Source organism: Rhincodon typus, chromosome 5 (genome assembly GCF_021869965.1).
Source record: "Rhincodon typus isolate 14 chromosome 5, sRhiTyp1.1, whole genome shotgun sequence".
In the NCBI taxonomy this organism is placed as follows: Eukaryota; Metazoa; Chordata; class Chondrichthyes; order Orectolobiformes; family Rhincodontidae; genus Rhincodon; species Rhincodon typus.
Genome location: NC_063336.1, coordinates 39411961 through 39431791, shown reverse-complemented (window position 1 = coordinate 39431791; position 19831 = coordinate 39411961). Strand labels below are relative to the sequence as shown.

Here is a 19831-nt window from a genome sequence, read left to right as displayed (position 1 = left end):
GAATGTTAAGTAATTCACAGGTAACTCACCAGCTGGACATGAATCAGACTTTATGGGAAATCTTGAAATATTAACCACATTTGCATGATTTCCTGAATTACTATGTTTAATGATGGTTAATTTTATCATTTGGTCCTACCTGCTCAAAGAACATTTTGAGCATTTGTGACACTTCCAGAACGATAGACATTTTCTTACTTATCCCTATTGTTAATATCTTGGCCCAGAATAACTATATTTTCAAACCAGTTTCTTTCAAATAGGTAGACCTTGTTACCTCATATTCTCATTAATGGCAAATATTTGGATGTATCATCATATTGCAGCCTAATTCACATTTGACCTAACACTCGAATATTGTTATTAGAATAACTGGCCAGTTTCATATAAGTTTTGTCTAAGGAAATGTGATTCAGGGACTTCCGTGATTCTCCGTCTGAAATAACACGTATGGGCAGCTGTATCAACCTTGACGGTAAGTTGTGAATTTCTGATGCTACCTTTTACTGAGCGCTGGAATTATATATTCTCTTTCATTTCTACTCTCATCTTCCTTGGTCTGTTTTCGTTTTTTCTGTCAGAGTATAATTCGTAATCTTCCAGTTTGATAATGGTTATCAAATGCACAGTCAGGGGTTTCCAGACTCCTGAACGAATCTTTGATATGTCACGACCACAGTCTAGTGCAACCTATGATCTGGAGCTCTGTGAAGCATTACTGCTCCCTCCACTCCATGGCCTTATCTGGATATGATTGACTTGCCTACATGAATTGCACTTTGATGAGAAATTCCTCAAACTTCCTGTGAGAGTTCTAAAAGCATGTCACAATGTGCTTTGGTTCTTAATTTCACAAGTAAAGTGCACAAAATGATATCCTATCTTTTACTCAGAGCTAGTAAGAACTGGCGGTGCTGGAGTCAGAGATAACACAGTGTGGAGCTGGAGGAACACAGCAGGCCAGGCAGCATCAGAGGAGCAGGAAAGTTAACATTTCGGGTCAGGTCGGGACCCTTCTTCAGAAGAGAAGGGTCCCAACCCAAAATGTCAATTTTCCTGCTTCTCGTCTGCTGCCCAGCCTGCTGTGTTTCTCCAGCTCCACACTGTGTTGTCCTATCTTTTACTGTTCTGTGTCGCACAAAGACAAACGTGCTGCAGACAACCATGATTGAACCTGGTTTATTTATGCTTCCCCAACTAAAGAGGGGAGTTGAGAGGGCAATAGAGCAAAATGCTTACCTCTGGCAACAAAACTGCAATCCATTAACATAATAACGAGCATATCATAATGTACATATGTAACCATTTCCTGCAAAAATTGATTATGTCTGCAATGGAGGAATGTTTAACCAAAGTGCAAACTTGCTTTTTGATTATCGTGTAGTATGCAGGAAATATTCCCCTGCATGTGTTATCAAAGATTGAACTTGGTTCTTTTAAAAAGTTTAGTAAGCGCCCATTAAGTGAATAATGTGTAATTATATAGTTATATCTTAAATGAAATATCAATAAGAAATTCTGCAGTTTTATATTGTGCTTCATGAGTAGATCTACTACTTTAAAAGAGGCTGCGTAACTAGAAAACTGTGAATAGTGTAAAAAGATATGAAAACAAAATTTACTTGAAATTATAAAGGCCAGCTTTCTTGGGAAGTCAGAATGTATTGCTCCTGACCAGCCTCAGGACTGCTGGGATATGTTTCCGCAGAGTATTTAAATGATCTAGAGCTGGCCCAGAGCCGAGTGCCTTTGAATAGAGTTCAGAAGCCAAAATGTCATTATGTAAAATGCAAACAAGGATTTACCATTTAAATTGAATATGCGGGAAACAGCACATTTATAAATGATCAAAAAATGAATCAAATTTTATATCAGTACAGGTATTTTGCTGCCAGAGGTTTTTACAATCAAACATAACAATTTTGTTCAATTTTCAGAATGTATTGCACACCCACAGCAAGTGAATTTCAACTCTACTGACTTCTACAATGTTTTACAATGGCAGGAAGCCAATCATACCAGTAAGAGTATTGTTTACATGGTACAATACAAAATGTAAGTTTCTTTTAAGGTAAATATAACAACAAGAAAAGAAGTACAATAAAATTATCATGAAAGTGACAGAGAGAAACGGAAGTAAAGACAGTGATAAATCAATAAACATAATAAAAGATTGTTTCAACTAAAACAGAATCAGGGAGTGGCCAGAACTCTAAAGGTTAGAAGATAGAAATTTATTTAAGTGAGTTAAATGTTACACGGTACGATTGTCCCAAAAATTAATATTGCTAAAAAAAAGGAATAGACTCATCAGGCCAGTTTTCAAGAAATACCAAAGTAAAGGGGATACATTCAGACTGTATAAAGGAGTGTGCAGATTGGTTGGAAAGTGGACTCAATTGGTAGAGATGTTGCCATGGCAAATAAAAAGGTCTCCAGTTATGTATATTAATAAGAGATACCAGGGATAGATACCGTTAATGAGTACTGGAGAAATGTAGGAAGCAGAGTAACTTGCCATGCATTTTAAAAAAGAAGCAAAATAGGCCAACACAAATAAAACCCCAAGAGCTAAAAATTCAGTTGTATTGCACCATTTCTAGCCGTGGAACAGATGCCCTGTTGACGTCCCCAGTAGAAGCTGCACCTTGAACTGATATCTGTAAAACTACAAACTGTTCTTTATTGACAATGGAACTCACAGCTGTTTACTAGACAATTCTAACTGGTGTTAACCTAATATTGTACAGTATGACCTGTTGATCTCACATGAGGTTTCTGGATTGGAACAGGGTGAGGATGTATCGGGAGTTGGGAAGGGACATAGGCTGGCACATGCCATCATTGTCAATGTTCTTGGCACCATCAGCTACTATGGGCCATGTCCTCCAACCTAAACACGCTGAAAACCACCTCCTCTGTCAGGCTCTGGAAATGCATATATCCTTGTCCCCTTCTAGATCTGGTTCTTAAGGCTTTCGTGTCTCCTGCTTCCACCCACACCCCCATTCATGTATCTTACTTCCTGCAAACCTGAACCACTACTGCCTTCCATGGTCTGTCACAATGCTGCTCGGGCCTTCTGCTGTGCACAGAGATCCTGAGCAGTTTTGAGAAGGTGACTAAAATACCTGGCACCAAAATCATTCTGATGTGATGGGCAGACATGTTTTCTGTTCTCACTTCAAGATGAACAGGCACGGAGATTCTGTGAGCCATGGTCTCACATACAAAAACTGGGTAAATGAATATTATGCTCCAGTTGTCTTCATTCAGCACTTATTTAGATGATCAGATGTAATTTGAAAATTATTTGCATGGTAATAACCTGATAAAATGCACTCAGAAGGATTCAGAAGATAAAAGAACTTAGGGATCTGTCTGCTTATAGACCAATTTGATTATGAAAAACCCTATTGCTTGATGAACTATCTTTCAAAGACAGGTCTTTAACATTCAAGAAATTAGTTTTGAGGAAAGACTGGAGGACTTCTGTCCTTCAAGCCTTAAAGGGAGTTGGCCATGGGTAGACAGTTAAGAAATATGTATTAGGTAGTAAACTGTACAGAAAAGCATATGCTGAACACTAATTCAATCATCACAATAGGATAATAGGACACAGGTGAAAATTAATAAAAGATAAATTTAGGACTAATATCAGGAAGTTCTGAATATGAAGAAAAAATAAAATGAACTTCAAATTGAGTAACTGAGGAAATGTGTGTGAAGGAACAGCACTATTATAATGTTTCTCTGGAAGGATGCAGTAATGTTGGTTGTACAGCATTCATTATCTATATTTATCTTGTGAACTTGTAAATGATTTCAATCCAACTTTGTAACCTGTCAACGTGCTAATGATTCATTTGACATGTACCATATTTTAATTGCTATTCAAGCACTATCTAAAAGCAAAGTGAAATTGTCTATTGTAGGTATGGGGAGAAACAGTGGAATTCTGTGACCTTACTCAAGAGACAAGGCACTTTATGGAGCCACACTTTGCAAGAGTTCAAGCCCTTACAGCAAACGGCCACTCAAACTGGGTACATAGTGAAAGGTTTATTCCCTTCTGGGAAAGTAAGTATGTGTGCATTACTATGTCTTGAATTTTCCGCTGAATGAAAAATGGTGAGTAAATGGCCTTCCTTCTCTGAATCCAACTTGTGATTTTGCAAAACAGGCAATGATCATGTGCGATCTTGAAAACTCCAGTCAAGGTAGTAAAGAAAAATGTAATAGGAAGTACCCAAAAGGATTCAGAAGGTAAAGCTTTGTGTTTGTCAGCCTCCTAGTACCCCAGTTAGACTGTAGAAATTCTTAACACTGATTGTACTATCTTTAATATTGGAGAAGTGTGTTTTTAATAAAGATTGTGGAAATTTTTCTTTGAGCCTTAAAAAGGAGTTGATCATGAATTGACATTATAGAGATAGATTAAGCAACTGTATGGTAAATTATGTATTGAAGACTTAAAGGAATAACCGGATGTGTTTGACAAAGTTGTCTGCATCCAGCATCTCAATTCATTTTGGACCAGCTTCTTTGGCATCAACTAATTTTCCGTGGTAGAGACAGTAGAAGGATTGTAAGATAAAGGGAACCAGTAGTTGTAATATATTTCAACTTGCAAAAGGTATTCAATAATGTACCACACAAAAAAGTTACTTAATAAGCTCAGAGTCCATGGTATTTGGGGTAGAATATTCACATGCATAGAGGATTGGCTAACCAATAGAAGACTGAGAGTTGGAATAGGGAGATGGAGGGATGGATTATCAGGATGGCAACCAGCAACTTGTGGAGAGCCACAGGGATCAATGCTGGGATCACATTATTTACAGTATATGTTAGTATCTTGGATAAAGGAAGTGAATGTCTTGTCAGGTTTATGGATGACACAAAGTTAGGTGGGAGGACAAGTGGTGAGGATGGCACATTGTACACAGAGGGAGGTAGATGTGTTAAGTGAGTGGGGCTAAAATTTGATAGATAGAATATAATGTGGGAAAATGTGATGTTATGCTCTTTGGCAGGAAGAATATAGGAGTTAATATTATTTAACTTCAGAAAGACTACAGAAAGTTATAACAGAGGGATCTCGGGTCATTGTCCAGGAATCACAAAACACTAACGTGCAAGTTCAGTAGGTTATAGGGAAGGCAAATGGAATGTAGTCCTTTATTTCAATGGAACTGGAATATTAAGACAGGGAATTCTTGCTAAAACTATCCAAGGCAATAGTTAGACCACACCTGGAATACTGTGAACAGTTCCCTCACCATTGGAGGTAGTCCAGACAAGATTCATTAGGTTGATTTTGGCTATAGAGGGATTTTCTTATGAGGAGACATTGTGTAGGTTGTGCTAATACTCATTGGAGTTTAAAACAAGGAGAAGTAACCTTAGTGAAATATATAAGATTCTTAGGGGACTTGGCAGAGTAGATGCAGAGATGCTGTTTCCCCCCTATGGAAGAGTCTGGAATCAGAGGTCATAATCTCAGAGTTAGCGGTCACCCATTTAAGACAGCAATTTCTTGTCTTAGAGGGTTGCGAATTCTTTACCATCGAGGACTGGAGAGGTTGAGTCATTAAGTATTTTCAAGGCTGAGGTAGATTTTGTTTATCAGTAAAGGGTTGTGGAAAAGGCAAGAGGGCAGAGTTGAAAATATCAGATCAACTATGATCTCATTGAATGGCAGAGCAGATTGATAGACCAAATGGCCTACTTTTGCTTCTATGTTTTATGGCCTTATTGTTGTGTAACATAATGTAACATGAGACCAAATATAAAATAGAACCAAAAGCTTAGACTTTGATGTTGGTTTAAAGGAGCATTTTAAAGGAGGAGAGAGCAGTGGAGAGGCCAAGATGTTAATGGAGACTTTGGCAGCTAAAGGGATGGCCACCAGTGGTCATGCAATGAAAGTCAGAAATATATTACAGACTAAATTACAGCAGTAGAGAAATTTTGAAGGGTGGAGGAGGTTGCAGAGATAGGGAGATCTTGTGTGTCAGGAATGATGGGAGTTAGGTTCCATTATCAATGTATTGGATAATCTCAAATTTATGATGGAAGATGGGTGGCTGACTGGGGGATATTTATTGATGTTTCTTTCACTTATAAGTTAAGGGATAAAACTATAATAATTACAATAAGCCAAGACAGAAATTATTGAATTAATAATTGTACACAAAAAATTGCTTTTTTGCATGATTTAAGATGTATTTAAACCATTCATATCAATACAAAATCCTCTTATTACTTTTGAATATTTTTGAAACTGTAGCAGCCATTAGTCCACCAAAGATTAAACTCACACCCCAGTCAAGATCTATACAGGTGGAATTGTTTGCTCCACGCACACCTTTCAGAAGGAAAAATGGCTCCTGGATTACCTTGGATAAAATTTATATCGACTTTGAATACCAAGTAGAAATTACAGGAAATCCAGTGGATCATGTAAGGTTAAAGCTGCTGTCTTTATGTTATTAATGCTCCATTAGTTCCTTTAAATGAAACACTATAGTACTGGCCCTCTATTGTGGGTGCCCATAGCTCTAACATGAAACTGCTGAATGTAGAATCACACTTTCTGATTTTTCACATTGTGACTTCCACTTGAGACAATGTAATGAAGTAAAGGACTTCTTTTCTGTATACAGGGTTACATTGGCTAATATTAGACATAAGAGAAATACAGACCCTCTTTAATAGGAACAATTACAAGGAATGCAACTGCTATTTATAATAGAGAGAGGTACAAACAAAAACATGAAAAACAGAAAGTTGTCTTTGTAGCTTTGCATTTTTTTCAGATTAGTTAATACATTTGGAAAATGGGACTATTTCTATATGGAATCAATGCCAGAAATTTGCATTCCCTGTAAAATTTCTTGATCATTTTCCCATTGTCTACCTGTCTGCCTTGATCATCAGCAATTTTATAGTGGATCAGGTGACAGTCGAGGCCTATCCACCATTACCTTCATTGATGCTCTTAATAGGCCAGTTACCAATCAATTAGGGTTGTTTCCCACCCAGTCTCAGCTTTCAGGCTGGGGGCAGAATTCAGAGCGAAAACAGAAAATGTCCCTACCCAGGACTCTTCCATTAAAAGCCTCCTTTCAACATTAGGCAGCATCTACAAGGTTGATCTCTCATGGATGCTGCCTCCTTCTCACCCTTGGACTCTTTACCAACATCCGCACCCAGCTCTCTACTCACCCCTTCCCCTGGGCAACACCATGTAGAGACCCTTACACTCACCTAGTCCTTCACTCCAGTCTTGGATGACACACCAAGGAAGTTCTTTTTCCTTCATTCATTCCTAGTATTTGGGCTTTGTTGCCCAGTGGCAGCATTTATTGCCCATCTCTATTTGCCTCAAGAATATAGAAACATAGAAAATAGGCACAGGAGTAGGCCATTTGGCCCTTCGAGCCTGCACCACCATTCAATACGATCATGGCTGATCATGCAATCTCAGTATTCCATTCCGGTCCTCTCTCCATACCCCTTGATCCCTTTAGCCACAAGGCCATGTCCAGCTCCCTCTTGAATATATCTAATGAACTGGCCCCAACGGCTTCTTGTGGGAGAGAATTCCACAGGTTCACAATTCTCTGACTGAAGAAATTCTTCCTCATTTCAGTCCTAAATGGCTTACCCCTTAGTCTTTGACTGTGACCGCTTGTTCTGGACTTGCCCAACATTGGGAACATTCTTCCTGCATCGAGCCAGTCCAATCCCATCAGGATTTTACACGTTTCTGTGCGATCCCCCTCATTCTTCTAAATTCTAGCAAATACAAGCCCAGTTGATCCAGTCTTTCCTCAAATGACAGTCCTACCATCCTAGGAATCAGTCTGGTGAACCTTCGCTGGACTTCCTCAATATGGACCAGATATGTAGACAATTCACAGAGATGTGTAAAAACAATAACAGTGTCATTACACCAGGGATTTCAACATCCCCTATATTAAATAGGATAGTGTAAAGGGGTTAGATGGGGCGGATTTCTTGAAATACATTCAAGTTAGCTTTTGATGTCAAAATGTAGAGTCCAACAAGGGATGGTTCAGTGCTGGACTTAATTGTGGCAAGTGAAGGTGGACAGCTGTTCAAGGTGGCAGTGGGAGATCAGTGGCTGATAGCAAACACAACACTGTAAAAAGTTTAGTTTGTTATGGAAAGAAAATGATCTGCAACAAAGGGTTTTGGATTGGGAGAAAAGCAGATTTTGTTAAATGCTGCAGAATATGGCTGGGAGCAGCTACTTATGGAAAAATCCAAGGCACAACAGTTGAGGTGATTGTCAAGTATAGGCCCAACATGTTCCCACTTGGGTGAAATACAGGAGCCACAAGCCAGGAGAACTCTAGATGTCTAGGAATATTCAGGATGTATAAAAAAGAGAAGAGAGGCTTTTGACAGGTACAAATGGAGCAAATTAACAGAGCCCCCGGTCGAGTACAGAAAATGCAGGGAGGATCTTATGAAAGCAATTAGGAGAGAAAAGATGGGGCATGAAAAAACACTGGTGATTGAAATTAGCGAGAATACCAAGATATTTTACAAATATATTAACAAGAAGAGGACAACTAGGGAAAGAGTAAGGACCAAGGGGCCAATCTGTGTGTGGAGCCGGATGACATCGTGAAACAAGCTTAACACATCTGTCTTCACACAAGAGAAGGAGGATGTAGGTATAGAATTCGGGGAAAGGAATTGTAATGTTGTTGACATGGAGGTTAAAAGGTATTGGAGGTTTTGACATGCTTAAAAACATGGACAAATCCCCAGGTCTAAATGAGTTGTATCTCAGGCTGCTGTGGGAGGCGTGAGAGGAAATTACAGGGCACTGACACAGATTTTAATTCCTCTCTGGCCACAGGGGAGGTACCAGAGGACTGGAGGGTGACACATGTAGATCCACTTTTCAAGAGGGGTGGTAGTAATAAATCAGGGATTTGTAGACCAGTGAGTTTCACATCAGTGGTAACAAAACATTTGGAGAAAACTCTGAAGGAGAGAATTAATTTCCACTTGGAGAGGTGAGGTTTGATCACAGATAGCCAGCATGGCTTTGTCAGAGGGAGGTCACGTCTAACAAATTTGATTGAATTTTTCAAGGAGGTGGTCAGATGTGTAAAAGAGGGTAGGGCGGTAGGAGTAGTTTATATGGAATATAGCAAGACCTTTGACAAGATCCTACATGGGAGACTGATAGAGAGGGTAAAAGTACGCCCAAGGCAACTGGCAAGATAGATCCAAACTTGTGGGAGACAGGGGTTGGTGGGAGAAGGCTATTTGTGTAACTGAAGATTAGTGTCCAGTGGCATACCACAGGGGTTCATGGCTTTCTCCGTTATTGTTCCTGATTTGTATAAGGATATAAATGAGAATGTGGTGGGCTGGGGGATGATAACAAGGTTACAAGAAGATATAGCTAGGTCGGTCAAATTGGCAGCTCAGTTGCAGGTGGTATTTAACCCTAAAAAAGGTGAAGTTATGCACTTTGGAAGATGTAGCAAGACAAGGGAGTACTCGATGAATGACAGGGCACTAAGAAGCTCAGAGGAGCAGAGAGATATTGTGGTGCTTATCCACATACCTCTGAAAGTGGCAGGACAGGTTAATAGTGTATTTAAAAAGGCATATGGGGCACTTGCCTTTAGCAGTTATGGAATAGATTATAAGAGCAGGGACGTTATGTTAAAGCTGTATATAACATTAGTTGGGCCACAGCTGAAGTATTATGTGTGGTTCTGGTCACTACACTATGTGAAGATGTGATTGCATTGGAGATGGTGAGAGGAGATTCATCAGGATGTTGCCTGAGATTGAACAGTTTGGGTATGAAGGGAAGCTTGAGATGCTTTCTTTAAAGCAAAGAAGCCTGAGGGAGGACCTGATTGAGGTGTATAAGATTGTGAGGGGCCTTGATAGGGTGCATAGGAAATCACTGTTCTCCATGGTTGAAAGATCAATAATGAGGAGTAGAATTTTAAAGTGAAAGTCAGGGGGTTTAGAGGAAAATTGAGGAAAAATCTCTTCACCCAGTGGGTAGCAAAAATCTGGAAGGCACTGCCTGAGAGTAGCAGAGTGAAAAACCTTACAACATTTAGATAGTACTTGAAAGAGCACTTGAAGTGTCATAACATTCAAATCTGAAGGCCAATTGCTGGCAAGTGAGATTTGTGTAATTAGATCAGTGAAGACTTGATGGGCTGAAGGGCCGCATCTGTGCTGTTTGATTCTATGACTTTATGCATGTCAATGGACAGTTTTGATTCTCTATTATATGAGATAGTCATTCACTTGAACTTGTATCACTTAAATGTTATTTGACACTTGTCAGCTGGATATTGCCCAGGTCTTGCTGCATATGAACATAGACTTCTTCAGTTGCTGTAAAAGATTGAGACCAGGCTAATTGTCCAACCACTAAGTGGGGAATGGTGCCCAGATTGGAATCAAAAGAAGAAAGATGAAGAAGTTAATAGTGCAAGAAGATGGAATAATAATTTAGACAATTTTTAACAAATATGTCAACTGATTTTCCTAAGTAGTAATAATTCCTTGTTCATCATTTTACAGAGACCTGAATCATGCAGAGCAACAAGTACAACAATATCTATCCACAATCTAAAACCCAGAACAACTTACTGCATGCATGCTCGAATACAGATACCTTTATTTCATAAAATCAGTAAATATGGTAGAGAAAAATGTGCAACAACATTTGATGGTAAGGCAAAGTGACCTGAGTAGAACTACTTGTTCTGTATTCTTTCACAGGATGTGGGTGTCACTGGCAAGGCCAGCATTTGGTGCCCATCCCTAATTGCCCTGGAACTTAGTGGCTTTCTAACCAGTTAAGAGCCAACCACATATCAAGTGGGTCAGGAACCATACATAGGCCAGACCAGGTAGGAATGGCAGATTGCCTTCCCTTGAGCTGTTTAGTGAACCAAATGGGTTTTCAAAGTAAATGATAGTAGTTGTTATCAACAATATTCTCGAGTTTATCCAGCTTCTCTTCATACCTAAACTGCTCAATCCCAGGTAGCATCCTGATGAGTCACCTCTCACCCTCTCCAATGCAATCACATCCTTCCCATAGTGTAGCAGCCAGAACTGCACACAGTACTCCAGCTGTCGCCTAACTAACGCTATATACAACTTCAACTTAACCTCCCCACTCTTATAATCTATTCCACTACTGATAAAGGCAAATGCCCCATATGCCACCTTAAATACAGTACTAACCGGTCCTGCTCCCATCAGGGGTCTGTGGGCAAGCACCCAAGATCCCGCTGTTCCTCTGAGCTTCCTAATGTCCTGCCATTCATTGAACACTCCCTTGTCTTGTTACCTCTTCCAAAGTGCATCACCTCACACTTTTCAGGGTTACAATACAATTTGACCAACTTGGCTATATCTTCCTGTGATTTAGCTTCACTTCCAAATTATGAATTGAAATTATTAAAATTCCAACAGTTGCTATGGAGGGATTTAAACCTAAGGCCTACAGACCATTACAAGCTACTGATTAGTGATATTTGCCACTATGCCACCATCAGCCTCAGACTCTCAAATGTTAAACTAAACATCAGTTTTGAAATACCAGGAGCAATGCTTCCATTCAAAGTTTGCTGGTAATAGAACAGCACAGCACACAAACGGGCCTTTTGACCCATCAAACCTAATGTTAATCTTTCCTTCCTAAAGTATTCTACTGCAATTGCTCCCTTTTTTCCAATTTTGCCAGTGGGAAGGTCTTGATTCATGTTTGGCCAGGTTCCTATTGCACAAATTGTGGCCAAGCAATTCAACCACAGGGAGAATCACAGCCAAAGTGTCCGCTCCCATTATTCACAAAAACAGTGTAATGATTAGTGATTGGGAATATGAATCCAAAGTACATTTACTTTCCTTTTCTAGTCCATGCAATAGTGAGGCCAACTGTAATGTTCCCTACTCAATCCTGATTGAGAATGCTTAACTGGTTTCCACATAGGATTGGTTCAAAACTAGGTTATTCTTCCCTCCAAACAAAGTGTAAGAAATAATTACTACTGTACTCATTCATGTCGTAGAAATGCTGCTAAAAGTTTGAAATTAATTATTTTAGCCAAGTCTTACAGTCGTTGCCACTTGAATGAAAAATAAAGCATTTATTATTTGCAAAGGTGCTAAATATGTCCAAATTCCATATAAATACATCTTGAGTTAGGCCTGCAGCCATTTAATGCTGGTAAATGGGACTAGATTAATTTAAGATATCTGGTCGACATGGACGAATTGGACTGAAGGGTCTGTTTCCTGCTGTATGACTGTATGACTATTTTACACTATAGCACTAAATGTAAAAAAAGGACAAAAAGTAATGGACACCGTGATTTTCCATACTTGTGTCCATCCTTCCAGGTTAATATTTGGGAAATGTGTCCATTAAAGTCATGAAATCATTAAACCAACAGCACCTGGTGATAAGATAGTAAAAGCATACTCTTTGGCTTGAGGAATTGCAAGAGAAGAGTTGATATGTCAATAGAATCCTGACAAAACTATTATGATTAACTACATTGTACAGTAAAAATTAAAGCATAGTTAAGAATAGGTTTACTAAAAAATGAGTTTACAAATTTTCACAGCAATCCTCGCAATAATAATGAAATCTTTTCTGGCATGTTATGGTTCCAAACCTCTTGAAGTTAATTTTTTGTTCTGCAATTGGACAACAAAATGTTGGTGTTCATTTATACCACTAATACATGATTTTTGCTGAGCTTCCACCAAGGTTATCTTGAGAGATCGAGAAATTCTACATGCTTTATGAAACAAATGATCCTTTTCATTGTCCTGTCTCTTATAATACAGTGAATGACACAGAAGTGAGCTGTAATTTACTTATTCTGTTTTTTCTCCCCAGAGGTCGAGTGATAACATACATTGAAATAGTAAGATGATTTAGAAGTAAATTGTTTAAATGTGCTTTAAACAACTTACAAACAAATGAACAAGAGAATAAATCAACTGGAAAACTGCTTACAAATCCCTAGTGGTTACCGAGAAAGGACTGACAAAAGACAAACATTGCCAACAGATAGAAACATAAGTTTAAATTTAATTAAATTCAATTGTTTTTCAAAAAAGTGCAATTAGTTTTTGACAAAGTATTTGTTTTGAAACCATATTTAAAGATGATTATTTTAGCTGTATGCTACTAATGTAGCATACATAGGTCTTTCATCAATCCAGTCATTCGTAAACATAAGATGTAAGATGAATGCAACATAATAAAACAAAATTTGTGACATTATTCCCCCTGAAGCTTTATTCATTTACAGACACTCACCATTGTTAAACTTCAGTAAATTGAATGAGATACTGAACAGTCTGCTCTCATGGTGATGTTTCAGAGGTTTCCCTTCAGATCCACTCCCTCTGTTCTAAGCCACTGACTACTCTATTTATTTTTTCATGTATCTGGGTCCCAATTGTTTTTCCATAATCACCTCCAAGTCAAATTCCTACTTTTGCTTTTCTCAGTTTTATTTGCATGTTCTCCCAGGATCCAAGCTGCCATATGCTGCACCTACAAAAGACCATAAGACCACATGACATAGGAGCAGAAGAAGTCCATTCAGCCCATCAAGTCTACACTGTCCTTCAATGAGATTGTGGCTGATCTGATAATCCTTAGCTCCACTTTCCTGCCTTTTCCCCATTACCCTGATAATTGTTTTGCATGATATCAAGCACCATTCTGGCATCAGTCTCAATACAAAGTAATTCCACTTGATGAAAATCCAGTTTGCATATAACCAAAGGAAGTCCTTCCATGCTGTAGGGATTCTATGATTGGAGTATTCCTGTTTTACTTTGCCTAAGCCTCGCATAACCTTGGAAATTCTTGACAAATTTCTCTTCCATTTTCCTCTTGCATCTACTCTCTCTAAGAGTCCTGGACTGAATGCACGTGTTCCTACTTAGTAATGTGTTGTATCCTAGTGTGTCAATGTGTATACAGTCCCACTAATCTCTTGCCTTTATGGCAGAGTGCGGCAGTAAATTGGCCTTGCACAGTCCAGAACTTCATTTATTCCTCTTTGATTCCACTTCCAAAGATTGACTTACTTTGTTGATCTCCATCCTTGATTTTTTAGACCTATTTCTTTCCAAATGATTTCCTTTTGTCTCTGTTTCTGTGGTGACCTAGGAGCAACTGATCTGCAGTATTGCTTGAGAATCCAAATTGACAACAGCGCCTCCTGCTAGACATTCATTGCACTTGTATTGTTACCTTGACCTACACATTTAACACATGAATATGAACATTGATGATTATTCCTGCTCTTTCAGCGGGCTTTCATGAGGGTAATCTCACCATATCGAAGTCCAAGTGTGTGACTGAATCAGAGGGATTAGTCTTCTAAATATTTGTGTGATTTTGGGCTCTGTCCTCAGCCAGAGTGACATTTTGGGCTGAATTTGACTGGAAATCAGCGAAGTGGCAAGTTTCATGGGAGGTTTCTCTCTGTGAACCTGAGCAAGAATTCTCATCCTCTTCCCTGAAACCTGCCTTATTAGATATGTACATGCCACGATGGTGCCCCACTTGCCATATCTTCCTTCTCAGCACAGACAAAAGTACTGGACACTGCCTAGACCTTGTGGCACTGAAGCCATCTTTAAAGGCCAGTCATGCACCAGGTCAAGCATTGCCAGTCAGGAGATGTCCTACATTGCAAATAGTAGGAGAACAAAAAACAAATGCTTCTCAAAGCATAAAGGAGGCACAGCTGACATTTCATTGGAAGTGCATCATCAATCTATTGCTATTTAAGAAACAAACTACACAACTAATTGTCCTTAGCCTTATCCCATCTTAGAACTCAGTCAGAGAGGGTGCTTCTCTTTCCCTAATGCGAAGTACAGGCTAACATCTTCTCATTGTTCAATGTGGGACCATCGCCTGATTGAAAATGTCCACTTTTATTCAACAACTGACAAAGGGAGCAATGAACAAATAAATAGAAACCACATTTTCCTTTGGAAACAGAAAGAGACTGCTTCACTCTCAAGCAGCAACAAATTAACAGCCAATCAGGGATCATTGCACCACATTTCACATCAATTGGAACCAAATGTCAATAAATTCTGTCTGGCTTGTTGTGCTTGATGCTGCAGCTCTCTATCATGCAAAAGATGATGTTTCTCTTGCTGGATATCCACAATTTCCTCCTTGGAAGACTGCTGCAGCTCTCCCAGCTCTTCAGAATCCATCACATCTCTCTTTACCTGCAGTGCACAGCATGCTAGGGTTATGCTGCACACTCCGTCTGTAGACTATTGCAAGCTCCTCAAAACTGATGCAAGCATTGGCACATCATCTTCAGTGAACCTAACACCTCTTCCACAATACTCTGATCAAAGAATGGACTGCATTGTATCTACACCCACATTCCCCTCAGTCAGAGGTTATATTACAGAGTCGTCAGCCATAGTTGTAGACGGTAACCCTTATCTCCCAGTAACCATTCTTGTAAGGGATCTGGCTCTTGGAATATGAGAGTTCTCAAGGCTGTAGGTATCAAGGCAGTGTACCTGGCAAAGACCTCTAAGATGTGGTACTGATGATCACAGTTGACTTCTATATTAAAGGAATGGAACCCTTTTCTATTGATAAACTTAGCTGCATAATGATACAGTGCTCTCAATGCAACATTTGTACAGTCCGCATATGTAGCACCTGGGGGAAGCCAGCTATGTTAGCAAAGCCTTCTGCCTGGTTTGCAGCACTGTCTCTGTTATGGGGAAACGAGATGAAGTGATGTGATCAGCCAAAAATATTAGCAACCCTGATACATTTTGTGGGTTGAGGATGAGAAATTCCACAGAGGTCCCCAGTGGCTCCTTGGAAGCAACCAGATGCATAGACATTTAACACCGCTGTGACCTCAACGGCCACCGGATAGGATGGCCACTAATTCCTTCGTATCTCAAGTCCTGCTCCAGCGCTGGCATGTTCTGTGACAGTGTCCCATACATCCTCAGTCTGTAGCAACACTGCCTCACTCATGTGAAGGATATGACTTAAGGATAATAGGCTCTGAGCCTCCTTTAGCCCTGCACATCCCTTTAGGGGATCTGCAAACTCTTCACTTAGAAGCTGTTCGACATCCACTTGAGGTTGACCTGGTCCAGTTTGCTGGTGCATTTTTTGCCCAACAATTACTCAGTGCCTTTGTTGCACTACATCAAACAGTGATGATAGCCCCTGCTGTGGCTGGATCTATTGGTCATGGCTCCAATGTACCCTTGTGGGAAGATCAGAAACAGAACAGGTCCTCAGTAATGGGAGCAGGCAGCATTCAGATGCTTTACAGATGGCAGTTTAGCAGAGTCCTCCATAGAGCAGGGCATATAGCACTCCATCAAGAAAGGCCATGAAATGTGCTCATGTGGAACTTTGACAAAGGGGTCTTATTCCGATGAGTACAATACAAGTCATGCCATGCAAATAGAGTGGAGATTGAAAGTGCTGCATGATTACTGATATCTTGCGCTCTCCCCTTCACACTCTAACAGCAATTCAAGCAGAGAGAAAATTAGTTCTATGCCCTTGTGAAACCTGAGATCTTGGATTGTCTTTGTGAATTGTGGGCCACAGGTGACATTTTTAAGGTCACCTTTGATTAACACATTCCTATGCACCACATTGAAATATGACTTTAATTCTCAACATTAACCTGTTGCGCCCAGGTCTTGCCAAGTATCATGCTGTACTGTGCCCCCAGTGAAGCTAGAATGGTTGTGAGCACTGACAACCGCTCCCCCACCTCACCAACCCACCAACCCACGTCCTCCAATGCACTATCATCTCCTCCCCCCTACTTATATGTTGAGTTTATCCCTTTCATAAGCATTGTTCCCTCCGCATCCCAGCATGCAGCTCTAAACCCCACAACTGACTTTCTTAATTTCCCTCTCACACCAGTGGCCCTTGAAAACCTCCAGTAAAGAAAGACTCAGATTTAACTAGCCATCCCAGTGACAAGGGGAATTGACTGAAACTGTTTTAACAGAGTCCCAGCACTGTCCATGACCCCAGTCCACCCTCTCCTCCCAATGACTAGGAATGACAGCCCCAGCTGAAGTGTGACCAGTGCCCTGACTGATTTGCGTGCAACTCCCTGGCTGACTTACCACCATTCCCTCAGACTGGTTGCAATGGACCTATTGGAGTGACCATGACCCACAGCCTGGGTTGTAGAGATATATACCATCTCATCCTGACCATGCCAAGTAACTGACTGACCATGTCCAAGCCCTTTTCTGATATTAAATACTGCCCACGACCTACATGACCTACAGCATTCCCTGATTGAAGCCTGTCTCCCTTGACTTGCCTGAAGACTACTCTCCTTAGACTTTGTGACTCTGTTAAAACTGTTTCAGTCAATTCCTCTTGTCACTGGGACGATTAGTTAAATCTCAGTATTTCTTTAACCAGATTCTTCTTTGGACAAAAGTATGTGTTGAACACCTTGATTAAAGCTTCAAAGCCAGTATTACATCGATATTCTACATCATGAGGAGTCTGACAGCTATAGGCCCCAAGTGCATAAAGCAAGAGCAAGATTTAATTAATAGTCTCAACTGCAAGGGTAATTGATTCAAGGATTTTTAACTGACCTGACATCCCAATCCCTTTGCATGTAATCGTGATGCAGTCCTGAATCTCTGGAACTGCTGTCTCTAGACCTTCCACTCCTGACTACATTGTGTGCCCTCAGCATTTTCAAGCTGCTGTGGGAATGACAATGTTTTCACTGGAGCTGCCATCGTGATCAATTTCTGTCTGAGGTCAGGGACTCATTATTCTCCACAGAAATGCACTGCCCCCGAAAGCTACTGGCCATTCAGAGGCCCTGCAGCTCTCAAGTACCATCACCATCACAGGGAGAGGTGACCACTGTGGGTAATACAGAAGGAGTGGGGGGGTATTGGTGGTGGTGACATGGGGGTGGGGAGGCAGTCAGAGAATTACAATGGATCCCAGGGAGTAAGATACATGTAGCAAGTTCGACAGAGCCAGAGAAGGAGGCCCCAGCAATGAGGGAAGCATGTCAATGTTTACAGCAGGCAGGCTATTTACCTGTGGGTGGCCCCTGCAGGTATCTCCGTTGGCCCATGGACTGCCCATTTAGGAGAGAGAATCCTCCTCCACAAGCCAAACTGGAAACTGGGGATGTGCTACTTAACTGGCCCACAAGGTGGGATGACTTCAGCTTAACTGGGAATAGTTTAGAATAGGGCCTCTGTCCTGCCCCTTCTGCCTGGTTAAAGAAGGCCCCCTGCCTCCCAGCCTATACCCAGCCATGGATCAGAAAATCAAGTTCCACAGTGTCCCTGTGCAATGTCCCTGAAGAATCATCTCTGGGAGTGTGGGTGATCTGCAGATGTGGGTCTTTCCTTCTGGGATGGAGGAAAGGGAGCCAATGGCTTAGTGGTATTATCAATCGATTATTAATCCAGAAATTGAACTAATGTCCTGAGGACCCAGGTTCAAATGCTGCCTTGGCAGATGGTGGAATTTGAATTCAATAAAGAATTTGAGATTTAAGGCTCTAATGATGACCATAAAAACATTGTCAATTGTCAGGGGGAAAAAAAAATGTAGCTGGTTCATTAATGCCCTTTAGGGAAGGAAACTGCCATCCTTACCTGGTTTGGCCTGCATGTGACTCCAGATCCACTGCAATATGGTTGACTCTCAACTATCCTCTGGGCAATTAAAGATGGACAATAAATGCAGGCCTAGTCAAAGATGCCTTGATTCCATGAGTAAATTTTTTAAAAAGTTCAAGTCTAGGGCTTGATGGGAGAGGGACCATGCTTGCAGATTGTGGTGGCGGGTAGAGAGGAGTGTCCATGGTCAATCTCAGGGTCCTGACCACAGTATTAGAAGCTTTTGCTGGAAAGGATCAGAAAACTCAGGATCAAGTCAGGTCTATGAAGCGTGGAGGTGGGTGAAGCAGGTCGAACAATCATATTCTTGATGAGAATTGAAGGCCTATGGGATTTGAAACAGCAAGAGTGGTAGGAGCTGGCAGATGTATAAGGCCTCAATAGTGGAACAAAAGCCTGGGGGCGTCAGAGGCCTCAGTTGGGTCAGGGGGTCTCATGGGAAATGTTGGAGGCCTCTTAGGGTGTACAAAGGACTTCTGGGGAAAGTCAGAGGAAGTTAGGATGGGAGGGGGTGAAGCATATGCCTTGACCTTTTGTGGGGTACTGGGGATGGGGCACAACGACACACTGCTTCCATCCAGCAGGTCAATGAAGGGCACACAGCTCCTGGACTCAGCATTCTTCACCTGGGCTTCATTGTCAAATTACCTGAGGCTCAGGAAATCTGCTGGCCTCAGTAAACATTTCCTAGGTGGTACCATATGATCACCATTAAATTGACAGCCTCCCTCCATCAAGCAGTTTGGTCGCCCAGCCACTGATTTTCTTTAAACCAGAGCCCAGCAGCTAGGGGGCAAGTTTGGGTCATGATTTGTTTTATCAACACTTTCATTTCCCACCTGAACCAAACCAGCTCATTATTTGAGATTAAAATGCTCTCTGTTAAATCTGTTGTCCCTCTACAGCTATTGCTTGATCTGCTGTGTAAGTTTGGAATTTTGTTTTATATTTCAGCCTTCCAGTATCTGCAGTTTTCAGATGTCATTCACCAATCCATTCTATCATATATTAACCTGTCCACTGATGTAGCCAATATAAGTATCATGTGATAGGTTCATTAAGC

At 40.7% G+C, this 19831-nt stretch overlaps 1 protein-coding gene across 1 annotated transcript; it reads left to right on the top strand.

Annotated features, from left to right (window-relative positions):
• The first annotated feature begins 450 nt into the window (after positions 1-450).
• On the top strand, positions 451-13635 carry LOC109916185 (interleukin-22 receptor subunit alpha-2-like). Its single transcript, XM_048596749.1, has 7 exons — positions 451-475; positions 1938-2055; positions 3936-4080; positions 4194-4266; positions 6296-6465; positions 10606-10756; positions 13586-13635. The coding sequence occupies exons 1-7, from the start codon at positions 451-453 to the stop codon at positions 13633-13635; spliced, it is 732 nt and encodes a 243-aa protein (XP_048452706.1).
• Positions 13636-19831: the final 6196 nt, after the last annotated feature.

What these genes read in the sequence shown, in the direction of transcription:
- LOC109916185 (XM_048596749.1), top strand. Translation starts at nt 451, where the DNA reads ATGGGCAGCTGTATCAACCTTGACG. An exon ending in CAGCTGTATCAACCTTGACG is followed by an intron (nt 476 to 1,937) that starts GTAAGTTGTGAA and finishes TTCAATTTTCAG; the next exon opens with AATGTATTGCACACCCACAG. An exon ending in GTTTATTCCCTTCTGGGAAA is followed by an intron (nt 4,081 to 4,193) that starts GTAAGTATGTGT and finishes AGGCAATGATCA; the next exon opens with TGTGCGATCTTGAAAACTCC.